The sequence below is a fragment of the Branchiostoma lanceolatum genome, chromosome 9 (assembly GCF_035083965.1).
Source record: "Branchiostoma lanceolatum isolate klBraLanc5 chromosome 9, klBraLanc5.hap2, whole genome shotgun sequence".
NCBI classification, from domain to species: domain Eukaryota; kingdom Metazoa; phylum Chordata; class Leptocardii; order Amphioxiformes; family Branchiostomatidae; genus Branchiostoma; species Branchiostoma lanceolatum.
Genome location: NC_089730.1, coordinates 6,718,615 through 6,742,313, shown reverse-complemented (window position 1 = coordinate 6,742,313; position 23,699 = coordinate 6,718,615). Strand labels below are relative to the sequence as shown.

The 23,699-nt window shown below is 41.4% G+C and overlaps 1 protein-coding gene across 1 annotated transcript; it reads left to right on the top strand.

Annotated features, from left to right (window-relative positions):
* Window positions 1-5,340: 5,340 nt before the first annotated feature.
* Window positions 5,341-13,270, top strand: LOC136442478 (very low-density lipoprotein receptor-like). The gene is made up of 4 exons (XM_066439354.1): window positions 5,341-5,446; window positions 9,267-9,383; window positions 11,804-12,325; window positions 13,002-13,270. Exons 1-4 carry the CDS (start codon window positions 5,344-5,346, stop codon window positions 13,097-13,099), a joined length of 840 nt encoding a protein of 279 aa, XP_066295451.1. The 5' UTR covers window positions 5,341-5,343; the 3' UTR covers window positions 13,100-13,270.
* Window positions 13,271-23,699: the final 10,429 nt, after the last annotated feature.

Sequence of the window (23,699 nt, the reverse complement as noted above, 5' to 3'; positions counted from 1 at the left end):
CTCGCAGACATTTCCTCACAGATGTCCCACCTCCTGGATTCCCGCTTGGTTTGGCGAGTCGCTACATTCCCGATGTTTACGTCACCGCCAGTTCAGAGTACAAGTCGGAGTTCGCCCCATCCCAGGCTCGGCACACACCTCCGACTACACCAGGATACTGCTGGGTACCGAGTTCTGTGGTGGGCCAATGGCTTCAGGTATACTGCTGTTCACTGTTTCTATATTGAATCTAGATTACAGATACGAAGATCATGTCCTCATTTTCTATTACGTTGTCGCGCTTGCAAGTTCAATAACACGATAATTAATGGAGCATCTCAACTATGTATGTTCGACTGCAGGTTTACTTTGGCAAGACGACTGACGTCACCGGTGTGGTCATCAGTGGAGGCGGCTCGAACTGGGACCTGGGCAGTTGGGTGACGTCTTTCACTCTGGCCTTCAGCATGGACGGCACTTCATGGACACCGTATGAAGACAGAAGCAACAACGTACAGGTACAGGTACAGTTAAACCTGTCCTCAGCAACCACTCAAGGGACTCAGAGCAAAAGTGGTTGTTGAGGACAGGTGGTAGCTCCAGATAAGTTGGTTGATTGGCAGAATGGTTGATACCCATGGCCAAGCACACTGGCGTCTGGCGCCAATTTTGAATTGGGTTTTAACTATTGCTTGCTTGCTTGCTTCCTTATGTCGAGACTGGAAGGTCTCGAGTCGTGAAGGTCTTGGAGCAGACTATCAACTTCAAGGCCAATGTCTTTCTTCAGGGTGTCAATGTATGTTGCTGCGGGTCTTCCAGGCCTCCTTTTCCCATGCCTGGGAGTCCAGAGAACTAGGTAGAAGCAAGTAAGCAAGCAAACAACTATATAAAAATAAAGAAAACTAGACGAGATAAACAATGGCTTTTCATCTTTGTTGCACAGGTTTTCCAAGGAAACCGAGACCGGTACAACAAAGTCAGTCGTCCTCTCCCAGCTCCTGTGACGTCACGCTACATCCGTCTGTACCCGACGGGCCACGTGGGCTGGGTTGCCATGGTGATGGAGGTGTACGTCACAGACGGTTAGTCAGTGCTACTGTACCATGGGGTCTCGGGTCGTAGTTTCTTTTAGAATTTACACTATAATTACTTGAGTTCAAATAATACAATCAACTGGAACACATTTTTATATAACGGATGAACAGTAAATTAAACAAAATCAAATATGATGAACTTAAAAGTGGGCGTCCTAGCTTGCCTGTCCACTGAAGCAAAGGAAAATTTATTAAATAGAATCAATAAAATCCTGCTGTTCGCTTCAGGCGAGAATACCTGGATGACGCAAGACGAGTATTTCCCACTGGGAGTCGGACTGGATTCCGACGACCCTGCCGCGGTTCCGAAGATTCCCGACCTCTACATGACCGCCTCATCGCGAAGGGCCCAGTTCTACCCGTGGCTGGCACGTCTGAACAACGGGAGGGGGCAGCAGCGCGGGGCGTGCTGGTTCTCGGACCTGGGCCATGACACCGACCGGTGGTTACAGGTACACTTAAGCCCCCCTCTCACTGGACCCGCGGCACGCTGGTGGCGTCGCTGCGTCCTAAACTAGATTTGTGTTACCCATGCCTTATAATGGGAATATCATCCAAAACGTACAAGTATGACCAAAAAGACATCAAAACACACAAAGCTTAAAAAGATTCGTTTTTTTGTCGATGAAATTCGTTGAGTGCTTAGTCAATTCGATCGACCGCAGCGATGCCGCCAGCGTGTCGCGAATCCATTGAGAGGGGGGCGTTACATTATCCAGCCCTGTTCTTATATCTACCTCTGTAGTCCTTTAAAATTGCACATTTTGTAGCAACAGGACTGTGCCAAAGGTAATCTATGATATTGAAATGTAGCTGAATACATGGATCATGGTTTATTGTTTTGCCGGATTGGTTTCAATTAACTCTTATCGGAAAACAGCCGGATTCAGGTGCAGTAGGAAATTGCTCTCCAACATAGCTGTCCTTGCTTTGCATTGCCTCTGGGCTTAGAATTTAAGAAGAGTATTTTTGTAACTCATTTTATAAATGCCAAGAAACAAAAATTGCCTTTTGACTCAATAACAAACTAACAATGATGGCAATTGTTATCAGTGAAGTAGAAAAAGTAAAGCTTTCTCCTAATCGCATTCCAGATTACGCATGACAAGGTGTACGCAGTTGTCGGTGTCATCACCCAGGGGGCTTACAACATGGACTTCTGGGTGACGTCATACAAGATGGCGTTCTCTGTGGATGGGGAATGGAGAATGTACACAAACAGCACCGGGGATGGTGAAGAAATGGTCGGTTCAACTTCACATTTTACAAACAGACAGGACAGGATGACTTTCATTTTATAGATAAAATATGTTGATATACGTAATTCACCAAACACAAGGCTATCATCTTATATAGCAGTATTCATCTCAATGGACTTGAATAGCAAATCTAAGTACATGGTGACAAGTACATACCCCTGAATGGTATGAATGAATGTCTAGACGTAATAAATTCCTCCAATGTTTGTAATGTGCTGTCATGTCGACAAAGTAATTCACTCTGTCAGATAGCTTTTTCTAAGATTCCATATTACATTCTAACAACAAGGTATCCTTGTTACCAAGTATACAGTACAAACATTTTTTGTTTCAGGTGTTCCAAGGGAACAGCGACAGCTACCGCTACGCTCGCAACCTGTTGGACAAACCAACTTTTGCACTCTACACTCGCTTCTACCCGCTTACCTTCCACAACCAGATCGCACTGAGGGTCGAGATTCTCATCAAACATGGTCAGAAGTCTAATTTATCTAACTTCCTAATGTCTATTTTGCTTTCCACACTCTCACCTGCAAACCAATTAATCAATCAATCAATCAACCAATCGACCAATCAACCGCAGGCATCAGGGCAGATGCATGGCGGCTGCAGACATCTCCCTCCAGGATGTTCTGTTTTCGGCCAGAGCTCTCCAGTCGGCTCTGCTGACTCCTTAAGTGTCCAACACATTGAACAATTGGTCCTCCCATCTGCTCCTGGGGCGGCCTCTAGGGCGCCTCCAAGTTGGGTCTGGAGCTGTGGAGACCAGTTTGACCACTTCCTGGGCAGGTGTGGCTCTAGAGGTGTGTCCCAGGAAGTTTAGCAAACCAACAGAACTTAAAACATAGTCTCATTGCCATATGGATGTGGTTATATATCATCGGCGTCAATTTGATATTCCTTAAAAGGTTCCGGATGTTCATCTGACGAGGTCTTGTGTAACGAGGCATGTCGCCCAAGGGGAGGTTTCTGTCCGGCTTTTGACGGATGTGTGCCACAGCGCTATAACAGTGGAGACAAGTAAATACAATCACTTCACCACTTCCCTTAAAAAATCAGAAAAGCAGACTTTTTTCCTGATTTTCGTGATGAAATAACTATAAGTTGTCCTTTACGATGTTTGAGATTGCAATGTTCGTAACGTTACTTCTCAGCTTTTAGGCTGCAAAGTAATTGCAATTACTAATAGACTATCAGATCTCATTCATACTGACAGGGTGATGACAATTCAATGTAGGTATCGTTCTTAGATTGAATAGCTGAAACTGACATAAAGATGATTAAGGCATATTTTTAGGAAAGTACAATATCATCGGTTGATTAATAAGACCTGAATGTAAATTAATAGTGTAAAGTGCCTTTCCCAAGGGCACAAGATCGGTGACACGACCGGATTTGAACCTAGGACCTCTGGGTTCTGGGCCGGCCAAATACGCTGCCGTTACGCCACGTGACCCCACATTATCTCTTGACAAACTCTTGATAAACAAAAACAAAAAAGACTCCTAAATTGTTTGTGTTGCAGACCTATCTGTGAAGATATACTGGAGGCTGAGTGCGGGCTGGAGTTGGCCATGGAGTTGGAGGATCTCCGATGTCTGGGTTCGTTGGTTCACCTTCCACCACTATGTACATAGAACTCAGGGCTTACATACGGGTGGTACCCGGATTGCGTACCAGGGGCCTAACAGCTATGATACAATGTGATAATACGGCCTTCGGGCGATCCTACCCGCGGTCGGGCTGGTACCTCGGGTGATACGGAATACCCCGTGTTGTATTCTATTTATGTCATACCCACCCGAGAAAACAAATATTTCAATGCGGAAAGCGACAAAAGTTGAGAGAGTTTTGTGTCCTCGAACACAAAACTGTAACAACATTGATTCCTTCCTCGGAATCCGGTATGCGAATTTTCGACGGTGGCGCAACCGGCGCGCTCGAAATGCCTTCTAAATCAATATTCTATGGAAGCCCATGTGATACAACTCTAGACTTATGTGATACGGATAGTTATCACACGGTCCGGATCACCCGTATCAGGCCCAGGCATGACATAAAACTGTATAGAACACTGCAGTACTGAACAGGCAGTCTTGTTTAAAGATAACAGTACCCGGGTTGGATGTTCATGACTCGTGTGCCTGACAACACTTAACAGTACTGAAGAGTCTTGTTTGGAGAGAACATAACTAGTATGGCAACCTGCTAACACGAAAGTGCATCTGTTTTCCATTGGCGGAAGTCACAATTAAATGGATTCCATACTCAGTCGGTGTAAGTTGTAGCCTTTATGGACAGAATTCTGACTTCGACAACTCCTGAATGTATGTAATATACCTGCCAATAGAAAGGAATTGTCACTTTTAATATTTGTCTTGTAGAAATCGAGAGCCAGTTCAGTCCGTGTGGGGATGGAGACGTATTCCACGATAGCCAGGCTTGTGACGGCATAGGAGACTGCTCAGCTTGGGAGGACGAGGAAAACTGTGACGGTATGACTCCTCCGGCCCATTCGTACTAGCCCAAAAAATCACACATTTAATAGTTACTAGGTTTAAACGTACTGTTCAAAGGGAGCAAATATGCAAGCAATAGTTAACAGGGTGCCTATAGCAAAATTCTTCTGAAGTCTGTTCTAAGCTGTCTGTGATTCAAGGTTTATACTGCAAAGAAAATTATAAATATATATTTATTCATTTATCATATGTATATATGTAAATATATATATGCTTTAACCTTATAATCCTACTCAATATTATTCTTGAACCATGTTCTAACTAATCATGCTTTAACCTTATCCTATTCAATGGTGCATTAATATTAAAATCATATTCAATACTTGAACCTTATCTGCTCACTAAAATGTTTGAACCTTATCAAGATATTGTAGCTACAAACATGACTAATGAAGTTCTTTCACTCTTCAACCAAATTAGTATCAACATGAAAGTGGACATTTAATGACACCCACATTCTTTATTTTGTGTTTCCTTAATTCAGAGTGTGCGATGGGATGTCCGACTGACTCGGGTGACCCCTGCATCCCGAGAGGGTGGATCTGTGACGGACTGCGCGACTGTCTCGACGGGAGGGACGAACAGTGTTTGCAAGGTGGGTGCAATTTGTTGGGCTGGTGACTACAAGATGTTTTTGCCTTCCAATAGGTTATTGATCACATCATTCCACACCATATTGCCCCACCCCCGTAGCGTGCGTAGTCCAGTGGTTAGCGATCTTGCCTCTGGAACTATGGGAGGACCCCGGGTTCGATCCCGGCTGTGTCGCTCACCCGACATGCACGCTACAGGAAAGGGTCGCAGTCCTCAGGACGGGACGTTCAATGTTCATTGTGCTTGTCGAAAAGAGCTAGGGGAATTTCCCCGGTACAATGAACCTGTAAATACTGTACATAGCGTCTGTCATCTCTGTCGCGAAGATTAGCTCATCTGTTCATTGACTTCATTTGAGCTAAACTGGTTCGAGTTCACTTTCCTTTACAACCGCCCGACCCCTGAGTTAAAATCCAGCCCAGCTTTGCTCCCTCCCAAGGATGCAATGGTTGTTGGGGGTGGGGGTAAGAGAAAAAGGCACATGTGGAAGACTCACCGAGATTTGATTTTACCAATCTGATCTTCCTCTGAAGACTTAGAGACTGAAACACACGCCGTTGAAGTTTATAAATGTTGTTCATTCATTCATTGCGCAAAACGAGGTCGCCTTGCAGTAGAATGATAATGTATGTCCAACACTATGAATGTAAGGTGAATAATCTATTGGTAAAGCCCCCCTTTCACTGGACCCACGGCACGCTGGCGGCGTCACTGCGGCCGATCGAATTGACTAAGCACTCAACGAATTTCATCGACAAAAAACGTATCTTTTTAAGCTAGCTTTGTGTGTTTTAACTCATAACTCATAACTGTTTATGCATTGCCAAATTGCATAGCAGCCATGACAAGGCTGAATTGCACAATAAGTGACAAATTCATGTACACATTAAACATTCATATACATATAAAAAACGACATAGACATAGGTTATAGTTAAAATTACTTCGTTCGTGGGTTTGTCCGTTAAGTGTCAGAGGCATTCAGACACGGCACTTACAGATCCTGGTTACTGAGGCTTCTTGCCTGAAAGAGAAAATATTTTTTCAGTCTCTCAGTTCTGAATCTTGGTGTAGAGAAGTGATGTTGGTTCCTTAGGGACCGTCGGGTGTTCGGGTGTCTGTCGTTCGGAACCGTGGAGTGCAGGGGGTGGCTGACATTCCGCATTTGCATAACGACTGTTTTGCTGCTGACTCCCGTCTGTCCTTAAAGGAGTCCTAAAGTCCAGAGGGGGGAGTTATTTTAAAATAGATGATAATTTTAGGAAGTAAAAATGAATACGTTTCACAGTATACGATTAAGTACCCACTAGTTCAATGCGCAACCAAAATCATTCAGTATTCTACCGAATTCCCCAGATGACCCTCTATTTTCTGATTAATTGAATTAGACAACCTCAGCCTATGGCTTATTACAATGTGCCTGACAAGGCTCGACAAAAGTTAGATTACAACTAGAGTTCCACGACCTCATACCTTCGCCGACTGATGTTAGCCTTTTCGAGTGAATGCTTATCACTCAGTATGTAAATAAAGTCCTCGATTGCATGAATTTCAAGTGATCCCTTTCTCTACACAAAACACAGCATTAAAGTAAAATCTTAGAAAAGAGGGCCATTGTAGCATTTCCTTATATATTATGTAAATGAGGCCATCATGATTTATGTCTGATAACGTCCACATTTGATTATCTCCCAAACGCCACAAGAATGAAATCCCATCATTTACCACTCTGGAATTATAGTATTTTGTCATAAATTATGCAAATTAGGTATTCGTTTGCATAATTGATATCTATTGACTTTCTCAGTTACATGTCACGTGTTTGACTACAATGGAATGCAAGGGTTTGTATACTTTTTCACATCACAGATCCTGATTTGCATGATTCTTATACGATCATGTAAATCATCACTCAAATTATGTACATCCCTACAAATCATGACGATCCATCATCACCTTCTTGAGTTACTAGTATTCTCTTTCAAAGTTTAAAACAAACCCATACCTATACCTACACGAGTTCTCCCAAGAGTTATAGAAATAATCACTGTAAGAATATTTTTGCTTAATTGGTATCATAACTTTTATCTTTACTACAGAAAATAAGGCAATTTGTTGGCAATGTATTTGTTTCAATTATGCCCTTATTTTCATAGTCGACATATCAATCAGTTTTTATCAAACCTATACCTTCCAACAGGGAGAGCGTTAGATCGTAAGGCTGCTGTGTTTAAATGCCCGTGTGACCTCCCTGACCCCAAAACAGAGCCCTGCACCAGGCAAGTAAAGTATCACATGTGTCCTCCAGGGACGTCTCACAGGGAGCCTGCTCCGGTAAACTAGGTCACCTGTCAGTGCAACTTAACCTGAATATATAGACTTAAAAATAGCAAATTGAAAGGGAATTGTAGACATTTCCTTATAAATTATGTTAATTAGGCCTTGTCATGCATGATTTTTGTCTGATATTGTTCACCTTTACTTAGCTTCCTAATGATACAAGAATGAAATTCCAATCATTTACTATTGTGGTATTTTCAATTAGTATTTTCTCATTAATTATGCAAAATAGGTAGCTATTAGCATTATTGGTATCTATTGATACCTCTCTCTTTTTCAGCTATATATGTCACATGTTTGAGAGTCCTATTTTGAAAGGCAGCAGATTTATAAACTTTCCTTGTTAATTATGCAAATTAGCTCCTGATTAGCAAATGAATATTCAATTATGTAAATCATTAATCGAGCTATCTACATACCATAAATCAAGACGATCCGTTGACCATAAGTCTAGTTATTCATGTCCAAGGTCAAAACAAATAAATTAAAAACACCCGCTGCAGCTCCAAACAAGCCGCTAGAGGGCCCAAACGTGCACAACTTACTTCATGTGGCATGGACTATCTACCACACAAAAATCATGACCGTAGCACTTGCAGAAAATTCGACTTCAAACTTTGAAGCTACACTGCAGTACCCAAAGTACCCGCTAGGAGGCCCATCATCGAACTTGACCTTTCCCTTTAATAAATCTACCTATTCACTAAATATCATGCACAACCATCAACAGCTTCTCGAGTTATCCTGTCAACAAACAAATACGCATACATAAACAGCCCACTGCAGTACCGCAGGAAAATGCCAGGTGACCCATTTTTGAACTTGAGCTTTTTTTTCACAATCTCTACGTACCCACCAAAAATCATGCAGATCCATCATCAATACGTCGAGATATGTTGTCTACATACAAACACACTAACAAAAAAAGTCCACTGGAGCACTTTAGGAAAACGCCAGGTTAACCATTTTCGAACTTGACCTTCGTTTCCACAACCGCCACTTACCTACCAAAAATCAGCAAGATCCGTCAAAGTTCTCTCGACTTATGATCTCGACATACATATATACGGACCCACTTTACAGCTGGCGTAACCGATAACATAACCTTACCGCGAATGCATACATTCCCGGCGAAGGTAAAAAGAATGTCAGGGTGGTTAAGAAAAGCTCGTCTTGCTTTGTGTTCTTTTATATCTTATTAACAATTGGCCTTCTTATTGTGCTTGTCACATGGAAGCGTTCTAGACAGTCCGATGTTATCTGCATAACCGATGTTTTGTTGTCTTTTTGGGTCATACTTGTACGTTTTGAATGATATTCCCATTATAAAGTCAAGGGTAATCCAGTTTAGGACGCAGCGACGCCACCAGCGTGCCTCGGGTCCAGTGAGAAGGGGGCTTAAGCCTCTCCAGCCTATAGTTCACTGGGCTTTGCCCTAAGTTGTTGACATATTTTAACTGTGCTGTGTACTTATCACGACAGGAGTGCCCAAACACTGCTTTTTCACCTGCCGAAACAACGTCACGTGTCTGCCGACAAGTCAGCTGGGGGACGGACATCGGGACTGTTCTGATGGCGAGGACGAAAGACCCAGGGACAGTGAGTCCCAACCTTTACACCGTTTACATTACAGATTTGGTGTACATGTATTGTGTTGTATAGTATTGTAAAGGTATTTCAAGATGTGATATTGCCGTTCTAAGTTAAAGCTACAAGGAGATGGGAACAGACATACCGGTCTCATTCATTCTCTACAGATAGTCCCATTTCTCGAGGATTGACCTCTTTAGTACAGTGGGGTCACGGCTCCCAAATCAAAATGCCTTCCAAATCACTATATGGCAGAGCTAAAATTGCCTGCCTTATGATAGTAGGGAGTCAGCAGCCTGGGCTGATATAACGTTGGGTAACATAAATTCGCGGGGTACTTAAATTCGGGATATTTCGAAAACGGGGTATTTAGGGATATGTGCTAGATGCAACATCAGTAATACCGCTAGAAATGCAAACTTGACAGACTAACGTATTCAGAACACTGTCTGAAAAGCTTCGATAACCATGCATTAGAAGTTGGCTACGTCAAAAACTCTCCGTCCCTTATTGTCACTGTCTGAGGGCTTCGTGGGAGAACTATACTAGACATAGTTGTTCGCTGGTTTATAAGACAAATGTCACATCCGCTTCCTGCTCAACACAATTATTTACAATACAACTTATTAGAATCTTTTTTGCTAACCTACAACTGGACTCTAAGTGTGATTAATCATCAAAACGCCTCTTTGTTGCTACAACCAATGGCTACGGCACTACGGTGAATTTTCTCGCCGCCATATTCGTTACCCAGAATCCTGCTATTCGGCAGACGACAAACGTTTGCGAGGAACCCTTTTTTGTCCAAATGTTGTGTGTGATAGTGGACTGATGGCGATAGTTTGCTCTTAGCACAAGCGCTAGCAGAAACACATGGACATAGAAGTATTACCATTTCTACGGCATCCAGCTAACGCCCCGATGAATAATGTACAAATTTCCATGACGGTGGGGGTGAACTTTGAGTGACGTTCTACCGACTCAACACACGGGTTGTTCCCAGAGGCCTGATGTGTGTGGTACGGCCGTTTTTTCGTGTATTTTTTTTACTTGGACACGTCTATATCCATAGCACTCTCCTCAAGCCAAGGATTGAACGAATAGCTGCTGTATAAAATGTAATTAGCGGTAAGATATTCAAGACGAATCTTCTCTCCCGAATTAATGTTCCCCCCTGTCCGACAGCACCGTCATTGTGCGTGCGGCGGACGGTAGTTTCAAGTTGAAATATTATGGTGTCAGCACGACTAGAGACAAAATCTACCATATATATGATTAGTGCAAAGATAGTACATGATACTGACAGAATAATAAAAAAAAGGATGGTTTATTGTTCTGCTAGATTGATTTCAGTCAACCATTATCGGAAAAATCCCGAATTTATGTTACCCAACGTTATGTGTGTGTGTCTTAGTGTCATGTGCTATATCAATAGTCACTTAGAAATTTCGAAATTCAAATTGTTTACTGAATTGTTTACCTGGATGTTTAACATTCATAAACGTGTTTACTGAATTATTCATCATCATCATTCGACGTGCTGTCGCTACGACGGGGTTATACCGCCCTTTTTACGGGGTGACATACCCTTTCGTTGGCTGTCTTGGATAAATAAATAAATAAACAAACAAACAAACAAAGAAACAAACAAACAAACAAACAAACGAGGATGTGCTAGTTCTCCCGTCCGGGTGACTGATGTAAATCACCGTATGGCTGATACGAGATGGAGGTTCGCCAGGCCTCCATTCGGGTGATTTGTAGCGAATCACCAACTCCAGACAGAAGGATTTGGACCATCGCACACCGGGGCATGCCCCTACTCTTTTTCGAAAGGTGTGGTGGATTCTTTTACGTGCGCGGGGTGTGGCTCTCCCCAAACACGGGACCTCTATTTAATGTCCTATCCGAGGGACGTCCCGAACCCTAGATGAGTTAGGTAACACCCGGGGAAAGTCGTGTTAAGTGCCTTTCCAAGGGCACAATGTCGGGGCGCAAGTACGAACATGTCTCTGGGCACAACCCGGGTCCCATTGTTTGACAGCAGCGCGCTCTACCACTTACGCCACACGACGCCCTGAATTATTGCTATCCGTATATTATTGTGTGTATCTAATACCTGATACTTGATACCTCCTACCCGCTAATGGTTGTTGGGGGGGGGGGGATAGAAAACATCATGGCTGGCCCCGGACACTAAGACTGATTCTGCCATTGTGAAAATTTTGATATTCCTCTAAGAGATTGAAGCACAGGATGTTGAAGTTAATATCGGTTTAATGTATTCTTTCACTGCCCAAATAAAGGTTATCTTGCAGTAGAATGATGTTGACCAGAACAGATGATAAGAATTGCGCCAGCCAGCAACTAATATCTTGCACAGCCATGTACATGTATACATTCAAATGGACATAAATCTGTTGCTACAGTTGAAGATGCTCTGGGAAGCAGGTGGGGCTCCTGCAGCTTCAACTGCGCGTCCATCTACGGCAACGCGTCGTGCGTTCCTGACGCGTTCAGCTGTGACGATGACGCGGACTGTTTGGAGGAGGAGGACGAGGAGGGCTGTGGAGGCGTCGCACCAACGGCAGAAGATTGCCCAACGTTCTACTGCGGCCTGTCTGGCTCCCCTGATCCGTACTGTGTGCACGAGCATCTGATCTGTGACGGGTACCCGGACTGTGCGGCAGGGGAGGACGAGCAGGGGTGTGGAAGCAGCCAACCCGTAGAGGTTTGCCTGACGTTCTACTGCGCCCATCCTGGCTACCAGGACCCTACGTACTGCGTGCACAGTCATCTGATCTGTGACGGGTACCCGGACTGTGCGGCAGGGGAGGACGAGCAGGGGTGCGGCACCACGGACGTCGCGTCCTCTCAAGCCAGCACCACTCCGAGCTTTGGGCCGACCGCAGAAACAACAAGTGGTCAAATATCGTTCGAAGATCAAACAGGTACTATCTCTTATCCTTTTTCTCAATACAATAATCCCTGGAGCCTATAGCTAATGATTTACGAAATGTTCCATTCAGGTACAAGTATTAGCAGTTGAGCTTGTAGAGGCGTTTGTTCCAACTATCTTTACTACTAAAACAATATCTATTTTGATTTCCCCATTCTAAAGAATACTTTAGCTTTCCCTGTATAGAAATAAAGGGCAGCACGATGGCCATATTGTATCCGATATGTTGTCCCTCATTAGTTTCATGCATGCTTTTGGTGAGCTTTATGGGGGAAATGTATGCGCTGATTAATCTCGTTAACAAGTGATTACTTTATTTCATTCACGTGATCTCTTAAAGGAGATGCCATATGGTTGGTAGCGTGACATTTCTTTAACCGTCAAATTATGAATGCATGCTCTAGAATAAATTCTATGGTGTTACAAGAACACATCATTAGTGATGTACCCTGGGTCCTGGGAGTTCAAGGCTTACATGTGAGTCTCAATGCACCCTCACTCGGGGGACCCAGCCGAGTTGATCAATCCCCGACTTGTGTCCAAGTGGCTTCTTTCGAAACCACAACCTAAGTGAGGCCTTCTATGCTTCAATGTTCAGGGACCTGTCTGTACTTAATACTGTTCTTAGTACTGTTACTATGTTTCCTTTTTTTGTTGTTTCGTTACAGTACTCGATGCAGGGAGCCATGGGTCCAAGTACCAGCCCATGATTTGGATGACAGCCGCTGCACTGGGCGGTCTGACTCTCTACCGCCTGGCTTTTTAATAAATTTTTTGGCTGTAGGACACAAAACATTGTGTGGGAATCCATAAGAAAGAGAATGAAGCAATTATGGATCCCAGAAACATAATCGATGTTTAATCGTTCGAGAAACATATGGATCAGTTAACTTAAAATCTGTTGCCTGCATTCGTAAGTGCAAACCATGATATGATGAAAAGTCTACGAAGTTGGCATAAGTTAAATCGGAACATCATTTTTTTTACAGCTTGTATATATGTCTACCATCCAAAAATACATTTCATTTGCAAATCAAATCCGCACTCAAATGTCAGGTTGTAAGACAGCAAATTCATGACAATCTTATGACAGCCATGGATGTGCTGGTGCAAAATTCAGCTGTACTGTGACGGTTATGACAGAAGATATCTGATGCTAGTCTACAATATGTCATGTCTCAGTGCAAACAATGCCATCATCTTTCCTCAAATGAGTCTGTCTTGCTATTGGTTTGGTATCTGGCGATTTTTACTCCAAATAATTCACTTGCCTACCTGCCTAAGTGCACAGGCCTGTAACTTGCTCTACAAATAATAATAATGATAATAATAATAATGATGATGATGATGATAATAATGATGGTAATAATGATACTAATGATACTAATAATGATATTGATAATGATGATAATGATAATAATGATATTAATGATAATGATGATGATGATGATGATGATAATGATAATTATGATATTAAGATAATATTGATAATAATGATTATAATAACAATATTTATAACAATAATGATAACAACAATAATAATGATAATGATGATGATGATGATTATGATCATGATCATGATCATGATCATGATCATGATCATCATCCTCATCATTATCCTCATAATTCACCTACTGACTGCTATTGTACACAAATTAATAAACAAACAAAAGATTTTTGAACTAAACACAATACCTGCACATTAACGGTATCCACTTCCGTAGGACGCTTAATTAGTCAAAGTATTAGTACTTTTCTCTTTCAGACGACACATTCCTGTCACCTCCCATGTTCTAAATGTCCCATCACAAGGAAAAGTACACATTATTTCATCTCTCATTTAGCACTTGTCTAGACAGAATCATAATCACGTTCGCAGCATGTCAGTGTGTTCTGAACCAAGCTTTCCCTTCAAGTTGGATTGAAATCAACATGTCATGTCAATATGGATAGACTAGAGTCAACTCAATCTAGGTCCCTCAAAATAGCAATTTGGTACCAAACAGAGGGACAAAGGGTGACTTACTTTTTCGAGTTTGATTCATCTACTTTATCATTGTGCATGGTAACCATGTCAAATGTCCTGGTTTATAGGAATTATCACGTGATATGGCTACGCCACTCAAACCAATAGAACGGATAAAAATCGTCTATATTCAAGTTATTTAATGTGGTTTTAAGAATTATCTACGTATTTTATATTTCTATACGTTTAGATCATATAAAGACCTGTTACATTTGAAGCCATTTTGAAATACAGTTAGGCATATTCTATGTTATACCTAAGAAATCAGGTGACATACACCATTTGGGTGTCCATCTTGGATCTGCTATCTTGTTATACTGCTTAATTTCTTTCAAGTACTAAACGTTTATCGCAAATTTATACCATTATGCTGAATGTTCTTAACATGTCTATAACTTGTGAAACATATGCCTTTTAACCTACTTAAATTTGAAGGTATTTTGGAATACAGTAAGGCAGATTTAATGACGGTTGCCATGGAAACGATGCTAAAGTAACACTGTGACTTATCACAGGAAAGTTACTTAGTAAAACAAGCAATTTTTGGATGCTTATGCATTTCAAACATCATCAATACTTGACCAAAGTCACCTTGACGACACAGAATGATCCATAACTAATAATAGGATCTTAGAAAATATTTTAGCTAGGTTAAAGAAATAAGTAGAAGCTGTTTTGCCTAAGAAATCAGGAGACATGCGCCATTTTGGCGGCCATCTTGCATCTGCTACCTTGTAGTTTGGCCCATGGACTACATATACGTATCACAAAAAAATAATCACTGTCAAAATGTTTGTGTTGTCAAAATATTCAGACGAAAAGAACAAGGCATTCCTGCAATAATTGCATACAACCATAGAACTGCTCATGTTCTGTCTCATTTGCTGAAGATGATTTTCTCCAGTCCCATCAATGGTGCTTCCACTGTCACTGACACCATGAAGGCCAAGCCGTAGGCGAGAGCCACGTTTCCCAAGAAGAAAGAGACCTAAAATAGTAAAACGGACGTTAATACTGCCAGCCAAACCACCCCGACCAATCGACCTCTTTGAAACTCAGATTCGAATCAGCCATGACCCGACAAATTGCTTCCTAGTTTACTTGAACGACCAAATCGGGCAAAACATGATGCTGGAAGGTGTCAGCTTTTACAAGATGTTTTCACATTGACAATTTGTCACTTTGGAATGATAGAAGCTGACCGTGATTTAACGTTTACAAAAAATAGTTGCTACTGCTTTTCTTGAGACGATAAATCGCGGTCAGCTTCTATCATTTCCAAAGTGCCAAAATTGTCAATCTGAAAACATCTTGTAAAAGCTGACACCTTCCAGCATCTCACTGGCGAGTTTGTTTTGAGAGATTCAGTCCTTAAAGCAAACTAGGAAGCAATTTGTCGGGTCATGGCTGATTCGAATCTGAGTTTCAAAGAGGTCGATCGGTCGGGGTGCAAACTAACCCGTTCGACCCGTTCTGTGATATCCAAGATATCGTTTGTGTTATATCAATGCATGTTTATCGACCAGTTTTAGCGCAACAACGATAACCTAATAATTGATGATCGATATCATTGAATCATATCATATCTTATTGTTGAATTATATAGTAAACCCCCCCCCCGCATCAAAATTCCTCAACTCAGTCTCGTTGGCCTTTCCGATAGAGTTTTGAAAAGGCATGTAACGTTACTTGCGCTATAAAATGCAGCACCACCTAGTAGTAACGTTACTACCCAGAAAGTAGAACCAGTTAGTACTGCCCCGAGGAAGGTGGCAGAAGAACTGCCAAAACTAATTAATAATTGTTATTGACTACAGAGAACCTCTATACCCGGGATGTGCTGATTAGCAAATGATATTATATACATGTATACTAGTCACTTTGCGTTATTTGTAGAAGTGTACACCAACATACCATAGTCAAAGTGGTGTAGTGGATGGTCACCTCCCTACTCAAGTATACTGCAAACATCACCGGAAGATGTACCAGGTAGGCACAGTAGGTCAGTCGGCTCAGGGGCACCCAGGCGTCCCAAGATAGGATGGTGTCCACCACCCCTGTAGATAGAGGATGAACAATATCAATTGACAATAGTGGTTTGATGTAATGAATAGCCTGTACTTGTCTTATCGATGAATACAATAGTTGTAAGTTCTGAGATTGCACCTTATGAATATTAAACTTACATGATGCACAGTTATACACAACATGTAACAATGGCAATACTGCTCAACAAAGATTGAAGGACAGAAACTGGACTGACGGTCTGAAATTGTTTATCCATATGTATATGTAAACAAGTAAACATGTTCTGTATGTAAATAACTAACAAATTAATTTGTTTAATTTGAAAAGCCATAAATGACTGTGTTTTGCGATTGATTTAGGCATGTACCAACAACAATATTGCAGATATTCAAACAATTTTTCTACCTCCATATCCATGATAACATGCCACAACCACCCAGCCAAGCGACATGGCCCAGACGGTACGATGGACAGTCAGGTACAGCACGTTCTCGGATTCCGTTTGGAGAGTCGTCCCGTGGTACTGGCCGTACGGTGAATACAACACAGCCAGGGCAGAGGCAGCAGCAACTAGCCAACCAACAAGAATCAGCAGGCGTAAGGTCTGGAACAGAAACATGTGAAATACATCGTTAGAACAAATGTTATCAGTGGTATTTTAATGGTTTTCTTTTTGATAGACAACACTCAGTCTGATATATAGCTAGTAGATCATCATCATATGTTGCCTTCAGGAAATTTGAAAGGGCAGGTACCTTTCTATGTCCATCAGCAACAGAAAAATGCTGAAATGCATGCTAGTGAAGAATACAAATTAATCATCCACTGTGTTGAAACAAAATTTTGGATAAACGTTATGATCTACACATCAACACAGGCAACATCTACGAACAGGGCGATAAAGGAGAACCGCTGATTTCTGTAAACCACTCCCTAGATTTTGTCCTAGCTGTCAGAATAATTCTGAATCGACAGGTTAGCAAAACAGAATATGCACTCCAAAATATGTCGCAAACCTGTTTTTGACTCACCATGCTCCTTGTTTGTTTCGGTTTCATTTTGATAAAAAGCCAGCCCACAATAAGTCCCACCAAGTACGGCCCAATACGACAGTATGGCCTGGTATATGTCTCAGCCCAGTTACTGGAGAAGAAATTTATAGACGGCAATTTTTTAAATCGTCAATAGCTATGTGAACATCAATACGTTAGGTCAGCTCAACGTTACAGTGTACAGTTCATCGAACGACACCTTTTTTTGGACTACTAAATCAAAGCCGGTTTGAAGAACATGGAAATATAAACTTGGTTGAAAAGTTAAAATGGCAGGCTTTTGTTGGCATTTGTCATAGCACGAATTGAGGTACGTGGTGCAAAACAACATATAAAAACGCTAAGGTTACATGCTGATATTTTAATACGTCGCTGCCTTTACTGACATATGAGTAATGACGTTCGGCTGTCATTTCAGGGACATTTTGATGTTTGAAAACGGTATCCATACCCGTCAGGGATCCATTTCAGTTCATAGTGCCAACTGATGACTGCAGTGGTGATGAAGCTTGCCAACAGGAGAGTTAGGTTCACAGCAATCCCCAATATCTGCCATCTGTGTGGAAGCAGATATATCACTAGCAAAACGTAGCCTCGTGTCTCATAAATGTATGTATATCGGATGGAATACATTTGATGCAGACTATATATTTGCTTGATTTTAGGGTTGTTTTCCTTTCGTGCTTCCCGTTAAAGGGCAGAAGACACCAAAATACAACATTTTCTTACTATCTGAAATAGGAATAGCATCATTGAAGGAGTATAAACGTTTAAAACAAATACACACCCTTCTGATGTTATCTAACATTGAACCATCAGAAACCATACTTCCATGGATCCAGCTCGTTATTCTTATCTGATCTTCTCACCTGGTGATTACATTAATCAGTGGCTTATACCTGCCAATGACGCCACAATGAACATGGCAGCCGGTTCGGAACCTTACACAACGGCTTGCGAAAAATATTATTTAATGAGCAAACAGTGCTTAATTATCGTGATAACATTTAATTAAATGACATAACAATATCTATTTCGTTTTCTTGTAAAAAATAACGTTCTTTCCGTGCCGTTGTGCAAAGTTCCAAATAGGCTGCCATGTTCTCGTGACGTCATGAGCAGGTAAGTCACTGATTAATGTAATTACCTGGTGGGAAGAATCAAAAGCTGGAGGCATGATGTTTTCATGGTTCGATGTTCAATAACACCCGAAGTATGAATATGTTGTGAAAATTTCTATGTTATCAAACAATAGTATTTTGTTTTATGTAATTTCAGGAAATTCTTGATGTTGATGCCATTGGTGTCTTCTGCCCTTTAAAAGACGATTAGCATCATTGCCTCCGTGAAAACGGAGGCTTTGCAGTCAGGTGTGTTGGTTTGCTTGTTTGTTTGGTTGGTTGTTTGTTTGTGTGTTTGTTTGTTTGTTTGTTTGTTTGTTTGCTTGTTTGTTTGTTTGTTTGTTAAAGTGGTATGTGTCCGCAGTTCCGAACAATTTTTTTAATGATGGGCACGTGGGGGCCCCGGGACACTAACAGAACGTCATGGGTCAAAGTTGCAAGAAAGGTCCAAGAAAGATGAGAGGAAACGGTGTTGGTCCCACTCCAGAGTTTCTCCCACTGCGTGTGGCAGAAAATAGAATTGGCCCAGGTCCAGGTTTGATTTTCTCTCAATGGACAAATAAGGCAAGATAAAGCAAGAAAACTACCAGAAACTCTAGATATGTCACAGAGGTTTGAGCTCTCCGAACTCTTGTAGTGGCCCATGATGCTGGATGAAGAATAATTGCATAGTATTCAAACGGTTGCGAACAAGGAGATTATTCCGTGTTTTACGACTATGTCTTGGACGACAAGATTTCGTGATGGTCTCTTGACGGACAATGTGACGTAAAAACTTGCGACATACCTGTACAGTATATAGACGAGAGGAACTCCGATGACGAAGAACTGCATATCATTGGCCAAGTACCAGCTCCAGCTCATACACTATAATGAAAAAAAGACAGACAGGCAGGCGTTAAGATGAAGTCCCTTTAAACATAGCCCGTAAGATGAAGCAATATGATGTTGTTAAACGTATTGCATCGACTAATGTTTTCCCACCTTTGTAACAAGTAACAGAAATATGCCTACCATATTATCGATACCAACGTTGACAAAGTTGTTGATATACAGCAAGTTTGTCCACCAGTAGTCCCCACAGTTTGGATCTAAAGTTGGCGGCCAGAAAGGACCAGAGAATATGTAGGGAAGCACCCACATGTACAGCATCATCACGAACATGTACGTGGGTGTTAACCTGAGGACGGCAGATGCAGAATGAAGGCGCGCAATTTATGTATTCCAGGAAGTTTTCCTACATGGTTTCCTTATTCGTCGATTCAATCCCCAGGTTTCTTTCTTGAAGAATAGTTCATAGAATCCTCCTAGCCGTATGATTTAACGTGACAAAAAATAAAAGCAGTTCAGTGAAATATACGATGACTGTCTTTGAAGAAGAAAACGTCGAAAGTGTCTAGAATTTAAACTCGGACAACGCGTTTAAAAAGATGTTTTAGGCAGGGATTTTTGATATCGTGTTTTGATCTGATGGTACGTGTATATATTTCAAAACAGCCTTTGGAATATCCTCACCTCCAATATCTGTGGAAATACGCCATCCCGTATGAAAGGGATTTCCCCCTTTCTTTGTTCTTTTCTATTTGCTTGATAAGAACGTATGACATCAGGAGCCCACTGGAAGATAATATGAAAACTTATTTAGCTATTTCTTCTTAGAACACCACTTTTACATTGAGCTGAACGTCTAATTGCAACGTAGAAAATGATTTCGATACAAACTATGTTTTTCTAAAGCAAGCGTCAAACCGAATCAGGGCCATCGGTGTAACGTACATGTTCCGAAGAACTGTTACCTTACCTGAGGAAGAAGAAAGAGTCCACGGAAACGGTGCCATTATTGATGGCTTGATTTGTAAATGTTGGAACGGCCTCAAGAGCCAGCACAGACCGGTTGTCTGAAAATCACATTATGATAAATGTCAGATAGATACGTTGTATGGCAATTTGGTATACGGTATTGTCCGAGATTATACCAGAGGTCCCTTCAGGGTCATTTCAGTCATTGTCTGTCAAATGACGGTCGAGCTTTTGATTAGATACGCACGATGTACATACCTAGCTTTGATTCAGCAAAATGATAAGTGTGTCCCAGGATGACCCAGGTCATACTGATGAAGCGGATGCCGTGCAGGCAATTGATGCTGCCGGGCGCCTGTTTGGTGCTGAGGAGCTTCCCGATGTTGGTGTAGATGGAGAAGCACAGGAGGACACGGCCGGTAATACCTGAAGACGGGACAGTTCAAGACAAAGAAACAACAACTGATATCACATGTTTTATAACAGAATTACGATTCTTCACATCTGTTTGATATCTAGCCATACGGTAACGCGAATAGATAGACTCTTTGTACACAACAAAGTGCTTACTTCAGCCGACGTTTTGGTGACGTCTGTCACCCTCCTAAGGGCCATTCTGACTCAAGACGGTGACCGAAACGCTGAATAAAACACTTGGTTGTGTACATGATCCATTTTATTCTGTGACTTACCAACCTGATGAAACTATTCATGGATGTAGCCATGTGGTAATTTAGGATAGGATGTCACTTTAACGTCGACAATTGCAAAACGAAGATAAAATTTTACCTTCTGTTGTTGCTGGATTTTCCTCGCGTTGGAGTGCGTTCACCAGCGTCATATCGTCAGGTAAAGTCACGATGACGTCAGATTCACGGACGTCTCTCTCCTGAAAATTTACAATAACAAACTTCTCAGTCAGAGAAGTCTTTCGAACATTATGCTATCGTCAACGAAATGCTACATACGCTTATTTGGTAATGCTCAATCTTCGACTGCCAACATGAAATGGAACCAAAATGCTTATGATTTAGACCATCGTTGCACAAAAAACAATAGGATGTTGAGACCTCTGACTCGTCCTGAAATTAGTTTACTTAGAAGTAATTATAATTAGTTGCCTTAACATTGATCACATACATCTAGCAATGATTTGTAACGGTTTTATACCATAGATAAAATGTAAAAACATGTACTACATGTATGCTATGTTATTCAATTAGGTGGAGTTTTTAAGGGGTCATTTAGCTTAAAACTTTAACTTTAAACCTGATGCTTCTGAGATGTCTTCTTACCTTCGGTATTTTATTGGGTATCAGTCGGGGTTGGTGGATGATGACGTCATAGATGGTGCCGATCGCCATGAGGATGAGGAGGACACTACAGATACAACTGTACAAAAACAGAGAGAAGAATAACTACACGGAACCTCGCACCTCTCTGGCATCTAAAGAATTTTTGTAAATTTCTTGTTTTATTTCAGAAGGCTTTCCCTTGCTTTGGTTCATCTTCTAAAACCTCTGACCTGTCTTAAGTATTCTTTGGATAAAACGCTGCATAAGGAAAAAAAAACTCCGGGCCGGGACCAAATATCATGACCTTTCTAGGACCTTTCTAGCACGTTTGACCCAACTTCCTGTTAGTGTCAACGTGCCTAGCATTCAGAGGCCGATTACAGAACTGTAACGTGACACCACTTCCCTCTTCCTGTGGACACACACCACTACGCACAAACAAACATGCCTACTGACTACAGAACCTCCCTTTTTCACGGATCTACTAAACATATCAGTCTTGACAAGTAGGAGATTAGAAAAATATCAATTCGATTAACATTTAGTCTTTAGTCAGATACAAACGGAACAAATATTTTAAATATGCTCACATCGCAGCAATAGTGACACTCTGGATTGGTGGGGATTCCTGTGAATAGGCTGACCTGACTTGAAATATTCCTTGTTGAATAAGGAAATGCCAGTAGACACCTAAAACAAAGAAAAATATTATTCATCGTTCAGAAGGTAACTATCTGAGAAGCCATAAGATCTACATCTCAATTCAGTCTAGCATATAAGATATCCTACCTGAACCATCTGCGCTAGTCGTCAGAATTAGCTAAATGATTGTTAACGTTACGAATGACATCATATAACGTTAACTGTATATGTTACAAAGTAGAGTGTATGTATGTATGATTATGCACTAGTACTGCTTGGCATATTTTTCATACGTCCTAGCGACAGCTGTTAAGAACGTATACGAGATTCGATTCCTAACTTACTTCCGTCAAGTCTTTGAATGACGTCGTGTTGACTACAGGAGCTAGGCATACAGATGCCGATCTCTATAGTAGTCACATTGTTTTGTTCGCCCTGTAGAAACAATGGCATGAGTTAGCATCCAAAATCTGCATATGCCATTCATTCAAGCTATTTGTTATCTCCATGAAAAATGGAAATATTGTTTTGGGTGTGTCTGTGTTTGTGTCTCTGTGTACTGAATGGATTTCGATGATATTTGGTATGTGGGTAGGAGTTGGGAAGACAAAGGTCAAGGTCGATTTTCGGCTCCTAGGTATGTGACCTTGGTACTTCAGTAGAACTTCCATCTTTTTACCTGGACGTGCTATGCCTGATAGGACGGCAGGGGCGTTCCTATAACTGAATTACTGAACAAAGGAACGACGAATTTCCAGGACATTTAGTATGCAGGTAGCTTAGACAGATATGTACAAAATAAAGTTCAAATTATGTACATTGAGACTTAATTTACATAATTAAAGAGGAAAATCTATATTTGCGATGTTTCAATGTTGGCCTCAATGACATGTAACATGTGTAGTTTATAGTCAGGTGGTACATCAACAAATACCAATTTTGCAAATAGATGCCTAATTTGCATAATAAATGCATAAGTGCAATAATTAATCTAAGTGGTAAGTGATTGGACTGGTAACACTGTGACCTGTGAAAGCTGGTTAAAAATGTACATTACCAAGCATAGATTATGCAAATGTAGAAGCAATTTGCATGAGCAGAATATTTCATGGAGATCTACGAAATCTCGTTTGTATTTGTATTTTGTATTCAGTTGTTACTTCATTTTAGTATTTGCTGAACAACTTTGGCTTCTACTCACCTGAGTTAGTTGTTCAGATTGTTGCGCCTGGGCCACAGGTACCAGCGTAGCCAGGTAGAACTTCCCATCGAAGGTGATGTTGTAGCCTTTCCTCGTGATATTCACGCACTGCGAGTAGCTACCGGCCCAGACCAGGTTTCCGTTCAAGATTCCACTAGGGGGTTTTCCACCTGCGTCCAACACTGTTAAAGAGAGGACGGA

Coding starts and splice junctions, on each gene's coding strand:
- LOC136442478 (XM_066439354.1), top strand. CDS start 5,344: ATGGGATGTCCGACTGACTCGGGTGACCCCTGCATCCCGAGAGGGTGG. Junction 5,447..9,266: donor GGACGAACAGTGTTTGCAAG/GTGGGTGCAATT, acceptor TTATCACGACAG/GAGTGCCCAAACACTGCTTT. Junction 12,326..13,001: donor ATCGTTCGAAGATCAAACAG/GTACTATCTCTT, acceptor GTTTCGTTACAG/TACTCGATGCAGGGAGCCAT.